General features: G+C 39.1%; 1 protein-coding gene across 6 annotated transcripts in view; it reads left to right on the forward strand.

The window, feature by feature from the left end:
- Positions 1–15,517, forward strand: part of CHRM2 (cholinergic receptor muscarinic 2) — a 368,137-nt gene extending 352,620 nt beyond the window's left edge. For 4 of the 6 annotated variants that reach the window (XM_072923532.1, XM_072923533.1, XM_072923531.1 and 1 more), the window contains 2 exons: positions 6,835–8,267; positions 11,506–15,517. In XM_072923532.1, coding sequence (XP_072779633.1) covers positions 6,874–8,267; positions 11,506–11,527 — 1,416 coding nt within the window. In that variant the 5' untranslated portion in view covers positions 6,835–6,873 and the 3' untranslated portion in view covers positions 11,528–15,517. Of the gene's footprint in view, positions 1–6,834 lie in introns of all 6 variants that reach the window. The other 2 variants (XM_072923535.1, XM_030263298.4) reach the window with 2 other exon arrangements.
- The last annotated feature ends 3,066 nt before the right edge of the window (positions 15,518–18,583 follow it).

The following is an 18,583-nucleotide window of genomic DNA, read 5'->3' on the forward strand; positions in this document are numbered from 1 at the left end:
CTTAAGTAACTCTTCTGCTGAGGCAACCTTTCTCATGGCTGAGGATAGGTATCATTTTAGTCTGAGTTCTAGCACAACTATTTTAACTAAAGTGCTTGAAGAAGATAGTTATAGTCAGATAAAACTTGTTTGGTTAATCAGCGTGAGGAGCTTCAGTCAGCTTCTAACAGTGGTGCAGCAAAGGCAGAAAGGAGAAGTCACTTACTGAAACCTGTCACCTTAATGTCCCTTTTATCTCTCCTATAACCTCTACTAGCAGAAAAGGTGCACTGATGAAATGTGTATGTGGTATGAGCTAGTCTCCAGTTTTTACCTTTTGATGACATCATCCACACTTCCAACCCATTTATGATGTTCTGTGAAACAACATTGTGAGTTGGGTCATGCCCAAATTGATGACAAAATGATGGTGGTTACAGTGAATAAACTCAGGGATAAGCACATGTTTCTGTGCACTGGCTGCCCCAGTCTAACTAGATCACAGAATATTCTGATTTGGAAGGACCCACAAGGATCACCAAGTCCAGCTCTTAAGTGAATGGCCCATCCAGAGATCGAAACCAGAGCTGTGGTGTTATTAGAAACATGCTCTGACTGACAGAGCTCATCCCAGGTCATACACCTCTTCATCCAGACTGCTTGCTCTAGGAATATTTAACTGTAATGGCTTAAGGTTTTCATCAAGTTATATCTCTGTTCATTAATTATAATAAAATTTAAATTGCAATAAAATGTGGGTCTCCTCTGCCGGAGAGTTAAAAATTTATAAAATATTTTTAAGCCATTCTATTGCCGGAAAAGACTATTTTATGTGGCAGCTGCTTATCTGTGCCTCTAGATGGAGATGCTATCCATTTAACGCAGCCCTCTAGAGAAAGCTGTGGGGCGCTTCCATTTTGCCTTTCATACTCCAAAGACGAAATTTTAAATTTTTTTTCTCTGATTTCTGGATTATAAATTTATTTTGATCTTAGCAAATAGGCATATTTCACACCTTACCTGAAAAAAAGTAACAAAACATAAAAAATGCTCTTCTAGCTTTCAACAGTAGGAGCATTCCTAACTATTTACTTTGCCTGAAATGTAATGATAAAACCTTCTGCTTTGCAATTGCCATTCTGAAAACTCCCTCTACTGTGTAAGCACCTCTAACAAGCTGAGGTGCACAGGATTGCAGGTGGAACTCGGAAGGAGTGACATGGACCATTGTATTCAGTCACTTTATCATATGGATAAATCTTATGGTTTCACAAGAACAGAGAGAAAAACCTTCCATAACTTCACCAAGAGAGTTGGTTATTTTCTCACTAGTTTTGGAACAAGGTTTTTTTATTTTAATCCTAGCAAGAATGAGGCATGTGAATAAAAGTATCTTCTCTAGTCCAGGAGGTAAAAAACCCTTTTTTTTTTTTTTTTTTTTTTTTTTTTTTTTTTTTTTTATCAAAACCAGTTAGATTGAACCATGTGTATTAAGCGTATTTTTCAGGCTGGCCCAATGCAGTAGGTTTCAGAGTTTAGCTTGTAATGGTATCAGCTGTCCAAAGACAGAATGCAAATTCTCTCTTGATAACACAGGTCCCAAAAAAAGAAAAATATATCTGCAGCTAAACCTATACTGACATAAAGGTAATATTTCATGTGCCTTAGTACCAATGGGTGACTACTATAACAGTAGTAATAGTAATAATAGTATCAATATAATAGGAATACTTTATTATCTGATCTTTGAGGAAAAACGACCTTTTTATTTTTACTTATTTCCTGAAACTAGAGAGATTATTGTTTGGTTGTTTTTGGGGTTTTTTTACTATGCTGTCTATACTTCTACTTGTGTCATATTTAATATCAACAAGTTGGGCTCATGACATTATATTTACTTCTATTTAGTTTTTCTATATTTCTTTCTATACAGTTTTAGACTGCAAGAGCCGCAGTGTGCAAGATGTAGTTAACAGCACAAATCTGTTTGCAGTGCACAAAAGGCAATGCACAAATCCTCAGACCCTAACGTGCCCTGAGGCAGCAGCCTTGGTGCCAGCATTGACACCTCCTCATGTACAGTCCCCTTTTGCTTTTGGGGGAATATTTTCATTCTGCCTTGTTTCAACTGTTGTTTGTGGCGCACTGTTGGTTTGCTTTTTTAATATTTTCTGACTCTGATCTACTTCTTGTTTCAAGATCTGTGCAGAAATTTTTAATTTTGCCCTTAGGTATCCTTCACAATTAGAAGGGGAAAAGTAGATCCAAACAGGCCCACAAGGTGTGTTTTTTGTAGGACATGTGTTGTTTGAGATAAACAAAAGAGCATGAAAGAGAAGAAGAACAACAGACCACACCTAGACAGTAACACTTAGCAAAGCTGTTTCTAGTTTCAAAAGGCTTGTAGAAGATAGTTCATGTGGTGAAGATTTTAGTCTTCAGGTGTTTGGGTATTTTCTGAAATGTGTTTTTACCAAAAGTAAAGACTATAAATGTATTTTCTCTTAAAGTCTGCAGTAAATTCTGGCTAACAGACCTAGGATATTTGTCATAGATTAAGGGATTTTGCTTCTCTCTTTTTGTTTTCACACTGTGAGTTTAAAATGGTACCAGGAAGAAATTTAGAATCAAAATCAATTGAGCTTGGGATAAAAATCATTTCAGGAAAAAAAGATTCCACTATTGCTACAGCAAATATCAAATCTATTTTACATATGTATGGTCTGAAGAGGAACTAGGTCAAAAAAAGAAAGTTAAAGAAGTGTATTTCATTCTGCTTGAGACTTAGATGTGCCCTCAGAATGGCAATGCACATACATTCTTGGGTAATCCTGTTTAAATCACAAATATAATTTTCAGGCACTGATCATTTGTTGCCTCTTTCATGTCTTGACCTTTATATGGTTTCAGAGAATTCAAAGAAGACATTAAATCCTTACCAAATTTAACTTGTCAATATGCACAATACAGAAGAATAGTTTGTCTAATAAATTCTGACAGGCATGATGTATCAGCCATTTTTTTCAATATACCAAATATTTCTGTAGTGTTTTGTGGCAGATGTTGGAGATATATTTTAAATTTAAAATTACAATGTTTGCTACAAGATTTGCCTGAACTAAATGGATGTGTTCCTGTCAGGATAAGTGGAAAGCACAACTCAGCAGGATCCAATGCTTAAGTATGCCCCAGCTCTGCCCTAAACTGTTGCCCAGTCAATAGAAGGGAATAATTTTCAGTACTGTGAGTTCTTTACAGGGAGGAACTACTGCACTGGGAATGTTTCCCAAGTGCATATAAACTATCAAACAATGAATTATTTTATATGTGGATTTCTTGGCTTTGGACATTTTCTGTGCAGTGATTATGATGTTTCCACTCCAAAAAGTCATATATATTTTGAAATATATTTCAGAAAATTATCTTGGTTGCTTTTAAGGTCACAAGAGACATTCCTTGCCTTTTCTGGGTATTCTCTGTTTAGCAAGAATGCACTTAGTATAGAAGGATGAATTATGGTAGCCCATGGGAGTCAGTGCCATATTGTGCAACACACAGAAATACCCATGGGCTTGCACAGGAGAGCTCTGTTTGTTCAAGAATAAGATCTGGTATTTCTCACACAGGAGGTCATGTTACCTTAAAATGCCTCTGCCTCGTAGGTCTGCCTGATGAATAACATCTGCTCCCATAACAACTGTCTCTGCAGCAGGAGAGATGGGCTCTGTGGCAAGACAAAAACAAAAGTAGTCCTTACAAGCAGCCACGATGAGAAACAGAACCCTCTCTGTGCACCTGATTCCAGCCCTGCTGCAGCCCACAGGAAGGAGCCCAGAGGACTGCAGAGGCTCTGGGGTTAGGAGGGGCACACAGCCCTGCTTCTGCATGTGTAATTTTAGTACTCTGAGCAGTGACCATGCATCATATTTGTCTCTCCAGCCCTACACTCTCTCATCAACATACATTGCAAAATATGCCTCACTTCACAATCACAGTGATGAAGGCAAAGTGAAGATTTTACTGGAGCTGGTGACAGCAGATGTTTCCCTGTACCTCAGAAAGCTGGAACTGCCCTTGTAATTTGCAGTCCAGAGCTACCAGCCTTCTTAAGGGCTGGAAAGTTTTGTGCAAAAAGAGGTAAAGAGACTCTTTTGCTTTGCTTCCATTCATATTAACACCATGAAATCCTATCCCTAGCAAGATTAGTTTTTAGCTTTCATCCATCTCCTTGCATCCTATAGATTCCCATAAAATCAGGGAAATTGTTACTGGATTACCAATATTTCCAGTGAAAGTGGGTAAAAATTTCACCTGAAAAGACTCAAGAATAAAGTCAGCTGGGAAATGGCAATTTAGTTTCACAAGCTTCAAGTTTTTAAAATTAATTTTTTTCTTCAGTGGAATGAAAACAAAAATTCTGAACAGTTTTTCAAAAATATATTGTAGAGAAACACTTGTTTCCTTATAACAAAGCGTAATCTTTTCATCTCTAATCCACTCTCACTGATTTCCATTTTGCTCCCTCACTCACTTTCCGTCACCAGAGGTAGCTGCAGAGCACCAGATCATGAACCTTCTTCAGCTGATTTTTTTTTTTTAATCAATACATCGCTATGAATGATTTTGCCTCTTCATTAAAAATGCATTCTGTTAAGAATGTTCATAAACAACTCTGCTTGGGAGAAATTCTTAGCTTGTCCAAAAAACTGATGCCTTACCCATCTAGCTGAATAACCAGCTTCTCAGCAGTGAAGCTTTGGGAGAAAAATAGACTGGGAATTGATGAAATGACAGTCCTATATATTAAAGGTGTCCCATCAATATTTTTGCACAGAGTAGAAATTCTGCTACATTTCACTCAGCCTATTCTTACTGTAAGAAGCACACACTTAACTAAAGCATTCCTCTTCTTCATTTCGTTATCTTGAACCTGATCCCAAGGATTTTAGTGTTGTACCAGTAAATAGATAGAAAAAAATAAATGTCCATCGAGCCTTATAATCCTCTATTTATTCATATTCTATGTTCCTCTATTTATTCATTGAAGTATTCACTTCAACATAGAATTGGCAAAAAAATTGTAGCTGTTTTTGATAGCAAAGGCAAATGCATGAGCCCCATCCTCTCTCTGCTAGTTGTATTTCTCTAAGTATAAATTTCAAGATTACAAAGTTTCCTCAGACAGAAAACCTTTCACCCCGGTTTAGCATTTTGACTTTTCCACAGAGACAGGCTTGCTTATTTTTCCGAGAGTTCAGAAGGGGTTTTGCCACTGTGCTGACATTTTGCATCACCTTCTCTCTTTTGCATCTGGAAAAAACAGGGGAAAAAAATAAAAAAGCACAGTACTGAAATGACAGTAAAAATGCATCGCTCCTTTGAAGTGACGTGGACTGCATATGTCTGTGCATCAGCAGGTTAGTCAGAGGAACCAGAGGAGAATTTTCTAATCCCTGGTGTATAGAGGAGCCGTACACAGATACTTTTTTTGTCTTCCTTTGATTCCACCACCATGTTCAGAGACTCTTTCTTAAAGAAGTGATGCCTTATGTGGGGGGTGGGGGGGGGAAGCAGAATATTGTAATTAGAAAAAAACCCTAACTTCCCTGTCACATCTGGCCTTCATGCTTCAATAATCCTTTGAGCACAGCTCATAAATAATGAGCACTCACATGCTGTACAATTCCAGTGCATTCTATTGACTTCCAGGGGATGCACAAAAAGATAGAATATATCCTGAAGGCAAAAGCATGCACTGTTTTCTTAGTCTTCTAGCAAATGTGTATCACTAGCAATTTAATTACTATTTATTGAGCACTGCCAGTAGGGTATAAGGGGCACAAAAATAATTGCTGTGTGTAAATAGAACTGATTTTTATCTGTTTCTTTATTTAGCATTACCCTGCTATCTATGTCAGACCTTTTGTTTTAGCTTCATGTGATGCAGATTAAAAATATTGTGATTTGAAAAATAATAGGAAAAGTGCAATCAAGCAAGCATCAAAAGATAATACCATGTTTTAAAAAAACCTGAACAAACAACAATGCCTTATCCAGGTACAAATACTCAAAAGTAAGTAAAAAATAACTTTCATCTTACTGAAATCGGAAAAAAAAGAAGAAATAAAATATATTTGCATCTAACTAAATAGGCAAATGATCTACTGAGGTGAGTTTACAAACTCTGTTAACTTCAACAGACCCACCCCCTTTTGTTTCTTGATAGATGAATTAGTTTGATGAAGTGCCAAAACCTTTGTGTTGCCTAAAAAAAGAAATGCTAGGTAAGAAAACTGGGGGGAGATATGGTAAAAAACCTGTTCCCTAAACCTCACAGAAACATGCCCAGATGGAAAATGAAAGAAAAACAGAAGCAGAGATCTCCTTCCCATGATCTGCCTCTCAGTAGATTACAGCTTCACTTTGGGTTATAAGAATGTTACACCCTCCAGTCCAGACCTTTTATTTGGAATAGGGTTTGAAATGAGCAAAGTGAACAATTTTTTTAGCAGGAAAGAAAATAATATGCAGGTTCAGTTCCAAAATATTATTGACTTGAACTAATATTCAAGTCAATATTAGTTCTAAAAAACAACAAAAAGAAAAATGCATCCGAGAACTTAAAAATGTAGTTTTGCATCCAAATGTGTGCCTTTTTCACATATTTAGAGCTAGCCTATTGTTCTGTTATTCCTAAACTGCACATTGTAAAGTGTTTCCTTTAACCAAAGCTGACTGTTTTTTCCTGAATACATCTTCTAGCTGAGAACATTTGCCAAGTCAGTATTTTGGGATCCATTCCTTAAAGGCAAAGGGGCTAACTTCCTGATGGTGTCTGTTTTCTTTCCTCTGCAGGCTTAAGTTGTAACTGGGTATCTTGTTATCAGAGGCAAAATGAATAACTCAACGTATATAAACTCTTCCTCTGAAAATGTGATGGCCTTGGAGAGCCCCTATAAGACTGTCGAGGTGGTGTTCATCGTCCTGGTAGCAGGGTCTCTCAGCCTCGTCACCATAATTGGGAACATCCTGGTCATGGTGTCAATCAAAGTCAACAGGCACCTTCAGACTGTCAACAATTATTTCCTGTTCAGCCTGGCCTGCGCTGACTTGATCATCGGCATCTTTTCCATGAACCTGTACACCCTCTACACTGTGATAGGCTACTGGCCCTTGGGGCCCGTGGTGTGTGACCTCTGGCTGGCTCTTGACTACGTGGTCAGCAACGCCTCTGTAATGAACCTGCTCATCATCAGCTTCGACAGGTACTTCTGTGTCACCAAGCCTCTGACGTATCCCGTGAAGCGGACCACGAAGATGGCCGGCATGATGATCGCAGCCGCCTGGGTGCTGTCCTTCATCCTCTGGGCCCCTGCAATTCTCTTCTGGCAATTCATTGTGGGAGGAAGGACTGTCCCAGATGGGGACTGCTATATCCAGTTTTTTTCCAACCCTGCTGTCACTTTTGGCACTGCCATTGCAGCCTTCTATTTGCCTGTTATCATCATGACTGTCCTTTACTGGCAAATCTCTCGAGCCAGTAAGAGTCGGATAAAGAAAGGAAAAAAGGAAGCTGCCCAAAACCAAGAAACAGTTTCCCCCAGCCTTGTGCAAGGTAAAATAGTGAAACCAAACAATAACAATATCCCGACCAGCGGGGATGGGTTGGAGCACAGCAAAATTCAGAATGGAAAAACAAGTGAAGAGACTGTAACCAATAACTGTGTTCAAGGGGAGAAGGAAAGCTCCAACGACTCCACTTCCATCAGTGTGGTTGCTTCCAACTTGAAAGAGGATGAAGCTACCAAAGATGCCAGACAGGCTTCTGCCTCCCAAGACCATGTCAAAGCAGAGAACTCCAAGCTGACATGCATCAGGATAGTCACCAAATCCCAAAAGGGGGACTGCTGTGCCCCTACCAACACTACTGTAGAGATCATAGGCACGAACGGGGAGGAGAAACAGAACAGCGTAGCCCGGAAAATTGTCAAGATGACAAAGCAGCCAGCCAAAAAGAAACCACCCCCTTCTAGAGAGAAAAAGGTGACAAGGACGATTTTGGCCATCCTCCTGGCCTTCATCATCACCTGGACCCCATACAATGTGATGGTGCTCATCAACAGCTTCTGCACATCCTGCATCCCTGGCACTGTATGGACCCTCGGTTACTGGCTCTGTTACATCAACAGCACCGTCAACCCTGCCTGCTACGCGCTCTGCAACGCCACCTTCAAAAAGACCTTTAAGGACCTTCTTATGTGTCATTACAAGAATATAGGAGCTACAAGGTAAAAGTAATAATGAAAATAATTGTGGAAAGGGTGAAGGAGTTCCAAATTAAATTCAAAAAACCCTCGATGCTATAGCACTTTATGCTCTTCTATGGAATGTGCAATCCAGGATGTTAGTGGAAATACTGATAAGGGGTATCAGCTGTACCCCTGAGGACTACACTTTAAAACAGTTTTTATTAAATTAAAATAAATCTTTAGGACACGGGGATGTTTGAGAAATTATTCAAGTATGAGGACTGGAGGCACAGTTCCTTACTTTCTGAGAGTATTCTGCAGAAGGGCTTTAAAGTCTATGATTTTTGGTCATTCTTTGTAAAATACTTGTTCTTTCATTCTCTTTTTCTTGTTTTTTTTTCTGTGTGTGTTTATTACATCTTCATCTAGGTAAAAAAAAGAAAAAACACCAATTTTAATAATACCTGTGTGGAAGGAGCATAGGAGTTTGGAAGATCATTGCATAATTTAAATCAATCATGGCAGAAATTTTCTAGAGCTCAAAGTTGTCTAAAGCTGTTTTGCCACTGTCATGTAAGAAGCTTAATGTTAGGTAAATCATGATGAAAGCTTTTTATGTTGTTTATGACACCACCATTTCCAAAACCACATCAGTTCTGAAAGTGTTCTTATGCACAACATGTAATCGTTGTATATCGTTCCAAGTCTGCTGCTTGCCCCATCCCAGGGGCTTTTGTTCTGTGACTACTTCGTCATGTCAAGATCAAAATGAAAAGACGTGGTCTCGTCCAGATTGCTACATGACAAGACATCAGCACCCATGTAAACCAAAGCTTTTGAGACAATTTTGTTCACTTTGTTTGTCACAGAACATCAACCTGAGGATTTATTTGTCTTTTACTTTCATCAGCCTTTTCTTCCTTTCTGTACCTTACTTGTCCAGAGCAAGACTGAATATCAAAAGAAGCTGTAAATTTAAAGGTTTCATCCAGTCAGCCACCATGATAGCCAAACAAAGGGTCTCAGCTGAAGAATAGAAACAAGATTATTACTAGAAAAATGAAAGGCTACATCCATTTAAAGTTGGATGTAAAGATGAAGAGGTATATCGAGGCTTCACAGAATGAATAGTTAATATTAGATGACCATGCTCTTAACCTCTGAAAAGATGATTCTGTGATTAATTTATTGAGGAAAAGAATAAGATAGACTGACATACCCACCTGGATCAAGCTCTTCTAAGCCCTTAGTGTGAAACGGATGTCCTTTCTGGATGCATCCTGCACAAGATGTTTGCTTTCTGGAAAAGATATTGGTCACGTTGTCTTGTACTAACTGAGAGCCATATTTTGACTGTAAGCCAAGGGGTAACACTAATAAAAATACAGAGTGGAAAATTGTGACTATAGAAAAACAGATATTAAAATAGTCTTGATGGGAGTCTGGCAAGGCTTGAGTTCAGATATTTTTTGCTACTCTACACTAGGTGAAATTTAGATAATTTTTACCTGACAAAGAATTTAGTATTCCAATATTTGATATTTACTGTAGCAAAATGAAACATTTTGTGGACAGGTCAGACAGTATCAGATTACTGAAAACAAAGATTGTCTGTGAGTTATGCATATTTTATTTATCTCCTTGCTAGTACCTCTAGTTTCTAGGCCCTAACAAAGGTAAATTTATATGTTTTCTTACCCAAAAAGAGCATGGACAGTGTCCTGAGGATCTCTTTTCTGGAGAGAAAGCCACCCAACAGACAGGACACCAATTCATTTGGTTATTTCATGCTACAGCTTCAGAGTATTCCAAAATGCACCTCAAAATAGCAGTTTCCGAGATTACAGAGAAACTAATCTTGCAGAATTAAGTTTTACATTTGACAAGCTTAATGGAACATCGTGTTAAAGCACTTTGGTATCATGACAATTTTCCTGTTTTGCAGTACAAGTTCTCAGCAGAAAGTGAAAATGAGGAGGATTAAACTGCAGTAAATTAAGGCCACATTAAATTATGGATTAACATGCCTTAATATGAAGTCATTGAATTTATACCCCTAGTGGTTTCATCCTAATATAACTGTCTCTACACAGCCAAGGATCTAATTTTGCAACCCTCACTTGCCTTGAGTCATATCTACTATCACTGTTTTCATCTTCCTGCTTCTAAGGAAGCATAACTAAACAACAAAGCTTGCCAAAATGAGCACTGCTTGCTTTTTAAAACTTCATTCACTAGGTTTATCTTGACAGGTCAAAGGAAGGACTTACACATTCCTAGGTTTTTCATTCTCTTACAATGTTCAAAAAATCCAGATAAAATCTCAAGATAAAATAAAAATGTGTTCAATTTCTAAATCTGACTTCTGTAGAAAAGTTTCATAAAAAAGACACGCCTGCTTCTTTCTTTCAGCAAGTGCTGTGGGTATGGTACAGGTACTCAAATTGGGAAATAATGGTTTGTACAGCCATACTTAATCTTTTAACTCTGGTTTTCTGTCAGGTGTGCAAATCTCTTATTCTCACATTTGAAGCTATCCCTTATTCTACATTTTTAAGCTTGCTCATAATGAATTAATCTAACAGCTAAGGACATTCCTATAGGTTAAGAAGTGCGACAGAAAGATTTCAATTATACTCCTTCATCATGTGATATGATGACACTCCAAATACCACAGGAAGAAAAGTATTTTGGGGTTAGCATTCATGAAAAAAACAAGCAAAGGAAAAACATCAGTTTGAAGTTTTCTAGCACTTTCCCCTAGCACTATCCTCACTTTTGATCTCAGAAGACAAGGTGCGTTGATTTGTGTTGTAGTATATTTAAAAGGCTTGCAGGACACACAATCTTCTGTTTCCATCCTGTAACAGTTTATAGTGCATTTACATTTGCAGACAATTAAAGAGTGTAAAAACAGATGACATAGTGCCCCTATGTATGAATCCACAGGCATGCAAACACACAACCCTACATGGTTTACACACATGAATAATAACCACCTGATATTCAAGATATTGCAAGGAACCTTGTCTGCCTAGTGTGCATTGCCAGCTGCTGGGAGGTGCAGAGCCAAAACTTACTGTACTGTCTAGCCCCTCCTGAAGGCAGAGAAGAGGCAGAATGTGCCCTCAGATATTGGGAACCTCATGGGTCTTCAGATGATTGTGGCTCAGTAAATCAAAAATGTGCTAATGGTTCAGAACTGCAAAATATTTGGTTCTTGAATATCTTTTGAGCTTTCATGTCTCTCCTTTGTGTCCCAAATCACGTTCACCAGGTTTCACTTCCCTCCTGAGTGATAGTTCTGCAAGATCTAGATGTCAGTCTTGAAGAGCAGCTCTCCCTGGGCAACTTCAGCTTCCCTCACTGTCACCTGCACCCTGTGGTCCCCAAGGCCCCAGGTGGCCCTGCTGGAGCTGCCTCATCTTCACCTTGGGCTTGGCCAGAGGATCCCAGCAGCACGTCCACACCATGTGCTGCACTGGCCACTTCTGCTTCACATAGAAATCAAGCACACTGTGCAGGTGACTCATGAGAACAAAAACAAAAAGAAAAAAAAATCCCCAAACCAACAACCAACAACAAAAAAACTGCAGCTAGAATTTCTTGTCCCCTCCGTTTCTTCCTCTTTCATAATTTCCAGAAAGAGGCAGCCCACAGGGAGTGATTTCTGTTGTCATGGGCCAGCCCTACCTTCATGCTCCATGAAGAGAAGAGCAACCTGGAAATGCATCAATCCAGTGGGCAACTTTTCTAAGTATTAAAGATGTCTGTGGTCAAAGAGAAAGGATGAAAGAAAGAAAATGAATGAAAGAAAAAGAAAGAGAAATAAAAAAATGGATAATGAAGAGGAAAAGGAAAAAAGAAAGAAAGAAAGAAAGCTGGAGCAATATTTAAAATCTGTTTTCCAGTGAGAACAAAATCTAAGAAAAACTTGTCAGCCTTCTTTCTGTTTGAGATTTTCAGTTGACTTATTAGGAATCATAGGATGTATTGAAAGATAGCAAAGTGTTTGAATGTTGCCTAATGAAAGGCAGTCCAAAGACAACAAAGAAATCTATATAGGTCAGATTGCTTTTTCTTGCTTTCTTTCATTGTTTTTTTTTGCTGTACAAAAGCTCAAGGGGATGGGAGTGCCCAAGTGAACCCCAGAGATCACTTGTTTGGCATACACAAAGCATGAAGGGAACAAAAGCAAGTGCTAAATCTATCAACCCTGTGTTTTATACTCTTCTGGCTGAGGAAAACATATTGACAAGAAGAGGTGTCTTCAAGAAGTGTGGCTGTGGTGAAAACAGCCCACGCACCACTGAAGAAACCCTTGAAGTGGCCCAGCAGCTCCTGGCCTCACATCCAGGGATAGGAGCAGGAGGGCAGAGACTTCTTTTTGATTTTATCTCTTTATGGATTTGAATGTGTCCATCTGTCTGTGGGGCTTGATAGCAAACTCACTGTCCCCTTCCCCAGTTTTGACTGATTATGATCTCTGTTCTTCATTCCTATGAATGAGCCATTCCTCTGGATGAGTGAGTGTCGCCTCAGGACACTGCTCCCATTTTCTCCTGTGGTGCTGGGGAATTGAATTTTTAACATCTGCTGACAGTACTTCTCCTTGCCACTTCTATGCCCCAAAATTAATCATGGCAGTGGCCTAGCAGGACTGAATAGGTAAAGCATCCTGACAGCCAACCTGCTGCAACCTTGACATGAATGCAGCTTGGGGGCAGGAGTGCAGTAGAGCCATGCTGGTGTTTTTTCTCTCTCCCCTTAAAATACTTTGGAAAAATCTTTATTTTTTGACAAATTGTGGAGTTTTTGTGGGCAAGAATCTAAGGTTTTACATAAGAAAGGGCAGAGAAACAAACTTTGGCCCTGTGCATGCAGGGTGTTTGCTGACAGTGAGTTTGGAGATTAATAGCCCCTGATGACAACAGTGCAAGTGGTAGAAATTAAGAGGCTTAAAAGAAGTTAGCTTTTCTTTCATTACAGACACAAGAGTATGATTTCTACACAATATTGCTTTTTCAGTTCTGGTATGTTACAAAATGCTCTAGTTAAGGAATCTTTCTTTTTTAAAGTTTATAGAGAACCTTGCCTTGAAGGAACCTCAGAGATGGTCTTTCATTTTCTGCGGCCTCTCTTCTCTGCCTGTTTTTCCTGTTTTGCCACAGTTTTGCCAAAAAGCTTCTCCCCTTACTTTAACAAGTGTCACCTGTGTTACAGCTACAGGCTTGTAGTTTCACTTGCCTTTCAGGCACTGTGAATGCTGGTATTTACCCTCTTTGACCCTACCCAAAATCTGCCTTTCCTAGAATCCAATATCCAACTCCACTGAAGCCCAAGCTACTGTGTGGCGTGGCAAGTTCCATGAATCCTTTCTGCATGGGTTTTAAATTGGAAATAAAACAAACCCCCCGATGAAACAAAGCCAAATCAGTTCTTTTGTTCCCCAGCTGTGTTATCTCTGTGCTAGGCACAGCGGTGGATAATGTCAAAGAGTGAATGTGCTTGCAGTGGGATATCATGCTGCCACATGCATGGATTAATTTTCTCCTCTGTGCAACAGAAAGGCAGCCCTGCCTTCCCTCGAATCCCCTTTCATTCATGAGCTTACTAGAAGAGCATTCACTGAGAGTCCAAACCTAAGAATGTAATTATAGCAAGGCTGTTTTGAACATCTACCACAACCAATGCAATTATTTCTCCTATATTTTTACTTCCCTCCATTTGCAATGGCCTCTTTTGCTACACTGTGGAGCTAGTGGGTTACATGAGCATATCAGTCCTCCCAGGCCTCATATTTCAGAGTACTGGGTAGATTTGTTAAATGCATTTCATTCCAGTAATAACCAAATAAAAGAAAATAAATTCTGGTGTCTTTTTGCCTTCCAAAGTTCTGTATTACCTGAAAAGTGCCATTCAGTAACTACTCTTTTTTGTCTTTTCACTGTGAGTTTCTTTTCTTTTTTCTTTTTTTTTTTATTTGAATCATACTTGCCAAGAAGCACACAGAAACCATTTTCTGAGATGTCCCAAAGTGCTCTCACTCTGGCAGAAGCAGCTCTATGTGGTTCATGAGGCAGTGTGATCACAGCCCATGTCAAAGTGCCCTTGGAAGGAAGAATTTATTTAAGAATTTAAGATATTAAACACTGGGTGCTTAATATCTGGACTGACTCACCTGTGAGCACTGGAGAAAGCACAGGGGGACACGGTTGGTGTGTTCTTACTGGCAAAGGGATGAGCCACAGCTGGATTGCTTTGCTGCTTCCCCCAGCTCATGTAGGCTTCAGGGAAGAGGTAGGGGTTTCTGCCCCCGCTGGAGACTCTGTCTCTCCACCTCTATCCAAAGACAGCCCTTCCCTGAAGCACACCCTGGCAGCAGTGGCAGTAATAGTAACAAAAACACCAGTGGGAGAGCCATGGCTGCCGAACAGACATCCTTCTATCCTATCCCTTATTTCTGGTGCCACTTGGCTGAGGTGGTAGGTAAGTTAGAGACTAGCAATTTGTAAATACCTTTAGGTAGTGTGTTTTAACATGACCAACACCATATCCTGACAGTGTAAAAAATAATACATTATGTGTAACACTATCCAGATAAGCTTATAATGTAAATATATCTATGATGAATGTCAAATTACACTTCAAGCTCTATGTATGAGGAAGAACCTCATCTCGAGATCTTTTTTAACTTAACAATATGAAAAACTTGTTATTCATTTATATATATACACATATATATTTAAAAAAACCTGCATTCTTTTCTTTAAAAGAAAATACTACTGCAAGAAAAAAGGAATGCATTACCTGTATGTGATCTCCAAAATCATGTGGTAAAACCAGGACTGGTCAAATTCTTGATGCCGTACATTTGATCTCATATAAATAAGATAAGCACAAGTTTATGGTTAGCTGAGTAAAGCTGACCCACTTGATTATATATACATTATAGATATATATTTATATATGCTGTATAGATATACATATATAATACACAACATTCATACAGTGGAAGCAAAGTTTGATTAAGTTATATTAACTGGGAATTTGGATGTGATGTTGTGTTCCATTTGGAGAAAAAATTTCTGTGTTATTCAGCAGCATTTGTTATAAAAGATGAAGAAAGAAGGTATTTCATCAAAACGAGCCATGAAGGAATAAGATGATGAGGGTTTGAAACATTTTGAAGAGACAACTAAATTACATGCAATATATATGTATGTACTTCTGCTGAGTTGTATTCCTAGTTAAAGCATTGCATTAAACAGAGAATTATAATAGTAAAATTGTGTTTGCATGTGGTATTTCTACTTATTTGATCTTTCTACTGACTGAACTAGTCTGTAAATGTAATGGTGATAGATGGAGAAAAATTGTTTTCCTACAGTAGCCACAGGCTGAGAATGCTTGTAGTAACCAGGAAAAAAAATTCTAAGCTTCTTTTCCCTGACTTCCTTGGCAAGTGTGAAGTTCAAGAGAGGTCTGAAGTACAACTTCACCTTTTCTTGTTTTGTCCACGTCTTTGTTCCTCCTTCAGAAAATGTTACCTTTAACCACAATGTCCCTAGAGCATTCTGACAAGGGCCTCCAATAAAAGCATTCCTCCAGATATTTCTGTCATCCAAGTATTGAAAGGGAATAGGTAAGATTCTTTTATAGCTGTCCTGTTATATCCAAGCAAAATAAATTTCTAACTTTGAGGGGAAATGACACCACTAACAACCAAATACTTGTTGAGTTCCCTTTGCCTTATGAATGCAAACCTGTCTGCATGGCATGCTCAGAAAGCATCTAGGAGTAGAGATAAAGAAATAAGGTGCATATTCAGCTTCTCTGGATCCCAGGACACTGTTTCACCACCACTTCAGAAGCAGACAGGGCTCAGAAGCAGCAAAGGGAGTGAGTGGGGTGACTGGAGACCATGGCTGCCCAGGTAAATCTAGCTTTTGGAGCACAGTCTATCAGTTTGACAAGTGATTGAAGAGGGGGTCTCTTAAGCATGGTGAGTGCATCAGCTCTGTCAGGGTCAGGATACTTTTGTCCAGCTGCTACGGAATGAGAAGAAGCCATTTTAATAAAGTAGCCTATGTTGCCTTCCTTTTCCTAATTTTTCCTTTCTAAAATTTGAGGATCTTCACTGGTTCCACATTTACAGGACTTTACACCTGCCTCAACCTCTCTGTCAAAGATTTTCTGCCTCTGCCATTTGCTCTACTCTTTCTTCAGCCCAAGCTCACCTTCAGCCATTTCACCATCCATCTTCACCTGCACCTTTCCACAATGAAAGCGAGAAAAGCCAGTTTTTCACCTGCCTTTGTCTCAGAGAAGTCAGATAAATTGATGTGTTAGAGTAGATTTATTTACTTGGCCTGTATTGAAACCCCCTTACACCCTGCAGAGCAGAGACTCTACTGGTAGGTTGTAAGGTGATAAAATTTTAAGGGGTTGACCCTGATGGTCAAAAGATATTTGTGGGAATCACAATAGAGACACAAACAGGTACCTGAAATCTTTTCCCAAGACACAGCTATTTTCAGCATGCACATTTCTTATTTCTTATTAAGATCCACATTGTAGAAACATACAGCTAAGGCTACCTGTAAATTCAGAGCACTGATGCTAAACTTTTGTTTATCTTCCCACACATATTTTTAAAACATTTTTGTCAGTGCTGTTTCTACACAGAAAAGATACATGGATATGCCAGATTACCTACCTGAGCCATTCACTCAGACTCACAGTTTCACCACCAGGCTGTGAGCAAAGTTACCTTTTTATTTAAAAGAGTAGAATCATGCTTAGCACAATAAAAATTACCACCCCAATCTTCAAGTACAGCCAGTAATATTTGCAGTTAATGTAATACTTAATAATGTACATCATCTCCCCTCTGGAGAGACATTTTGAGACGATGGCCACTAGTCCAGAAGTGTCTTTGTTAAGTGCTCCTCTTTGAGGCCATTTATTAGGAAAAATTAGGTAAAGTGTAGATACCTACTTCACCTTGAGTTCTGGGAGCACCCTAAGAAAATCAATACAGGGAAATGCTGCTATTTAGTAAATCCATTAACACTGTTTCTGGCCTTTTGCCAAGCATTACATGCACTGTCTAGACGTGGGAGCCCACTTGGCAGCACCAGGATATTGACACCTTCTCCATGGAGCTTGCCAACTTCACTTCTGCCAACACACAGAATGAGGGAAAAGAATAAAATCAGTAAGAATGATATAGAAGGGTTTGAGAGACAAAAATATCCTTTTCCTTTTGCTCTCAGTCTTTGTTCTGTCTTGCCACCCTCTCCTTCCTTATTTTGGTCCTCCTCCCTCTCCCTATCCCTTTCTTCCTTGCCTGTCTCATCGGCCTCTCCAGGTTTCTCTGTCTCATCAACAGCTTGCTAAAGGTGCTAAATAAACCACTACGGAATCAAAGCCTTTGGCTTAAAAATGCAGAGCAATGTAAGAGGAAAAGAGACAAGAAGGAATGCCTCAAAAAACTCTGGAGTTAATTCATTTAGTTTAGGAACCAAAGATTTTCCCTGACTCCCCCCATAATCACTACTATCATTTTGCCTGCAGCTGAAAAACACGTATAAACAGAGCTGAGCAGAGATTGTTTAATCCATATGGCACAGGAGCAATACTCCTAAAAGAAGTATTGCCAATGGCAGCTGCACCAAATCATTTTCTGGAACTATAGACACAAAGGATCTGTGGTTTTGCAAAATTCATCCTACTAAAATGCAACCTAATAAAAGAATAGGGGACAAGGTCAAAGTGGTGAAATCTCTCCAGCACAGATCTACCTTAGCTCCCATCACAGGTGGCGTGCAGGGCCAGGAGTGCCAGGAGCAGTGCCAGGAGCCCAAAGGAGCAAGAACTCTGTAAAAGTTGCACTCTTTGGGACAAATTAAGCTACTCTGGGGTTGTCTGGCCAGGTTGTCATTTTGGGTAAGAAGAGCTAAGCTTCTGCCAGTGTTACATATCTTTCAACAGGAAGGTTAGGCTTCAGCATTCCTGCCAGTAGCCAAGAGATAAGGATGAGAGGAAAATTCAGTGTGTACGGGCTTAGTTATTAAATTAGTGGATGTTCAGGATGTTCCACAGAAAATATAAACAAGACATATCAAATATGGACATCAAATCCCAGATTTTGTTATGCTGTCTTTCTAAAATGAAAAACAAATAAACCAAAAGTTTCCAAGTGTTTTAATTGCTATATTTTCCATTACAGGGAAAATAATTTCCTTGTATGGAAAAAAAGTCACTATAATTTTATAAAAGGGAGGGTTGAAGTCTTTTTTTCATGCTGAGAAGACATAACTACTAGACAACTACAAAATAATGGTTCGGAG

The sequence above is a fragment of the Taeniopygia guttata genome, chromosome 1A, assembly GCF_048771995.1.
Source record: "Taeniopygia guttata chromosome 1A, bTaeGut7.mat, whole genome shotgun sequence".
In the NCBI taxonomy this organism is placed as follows: Eukaryota; Metazoa; Chordata; class Aves; order Passeriformes; family Estrildidae; genus Taeniopygia; species Taeniopygia guttata.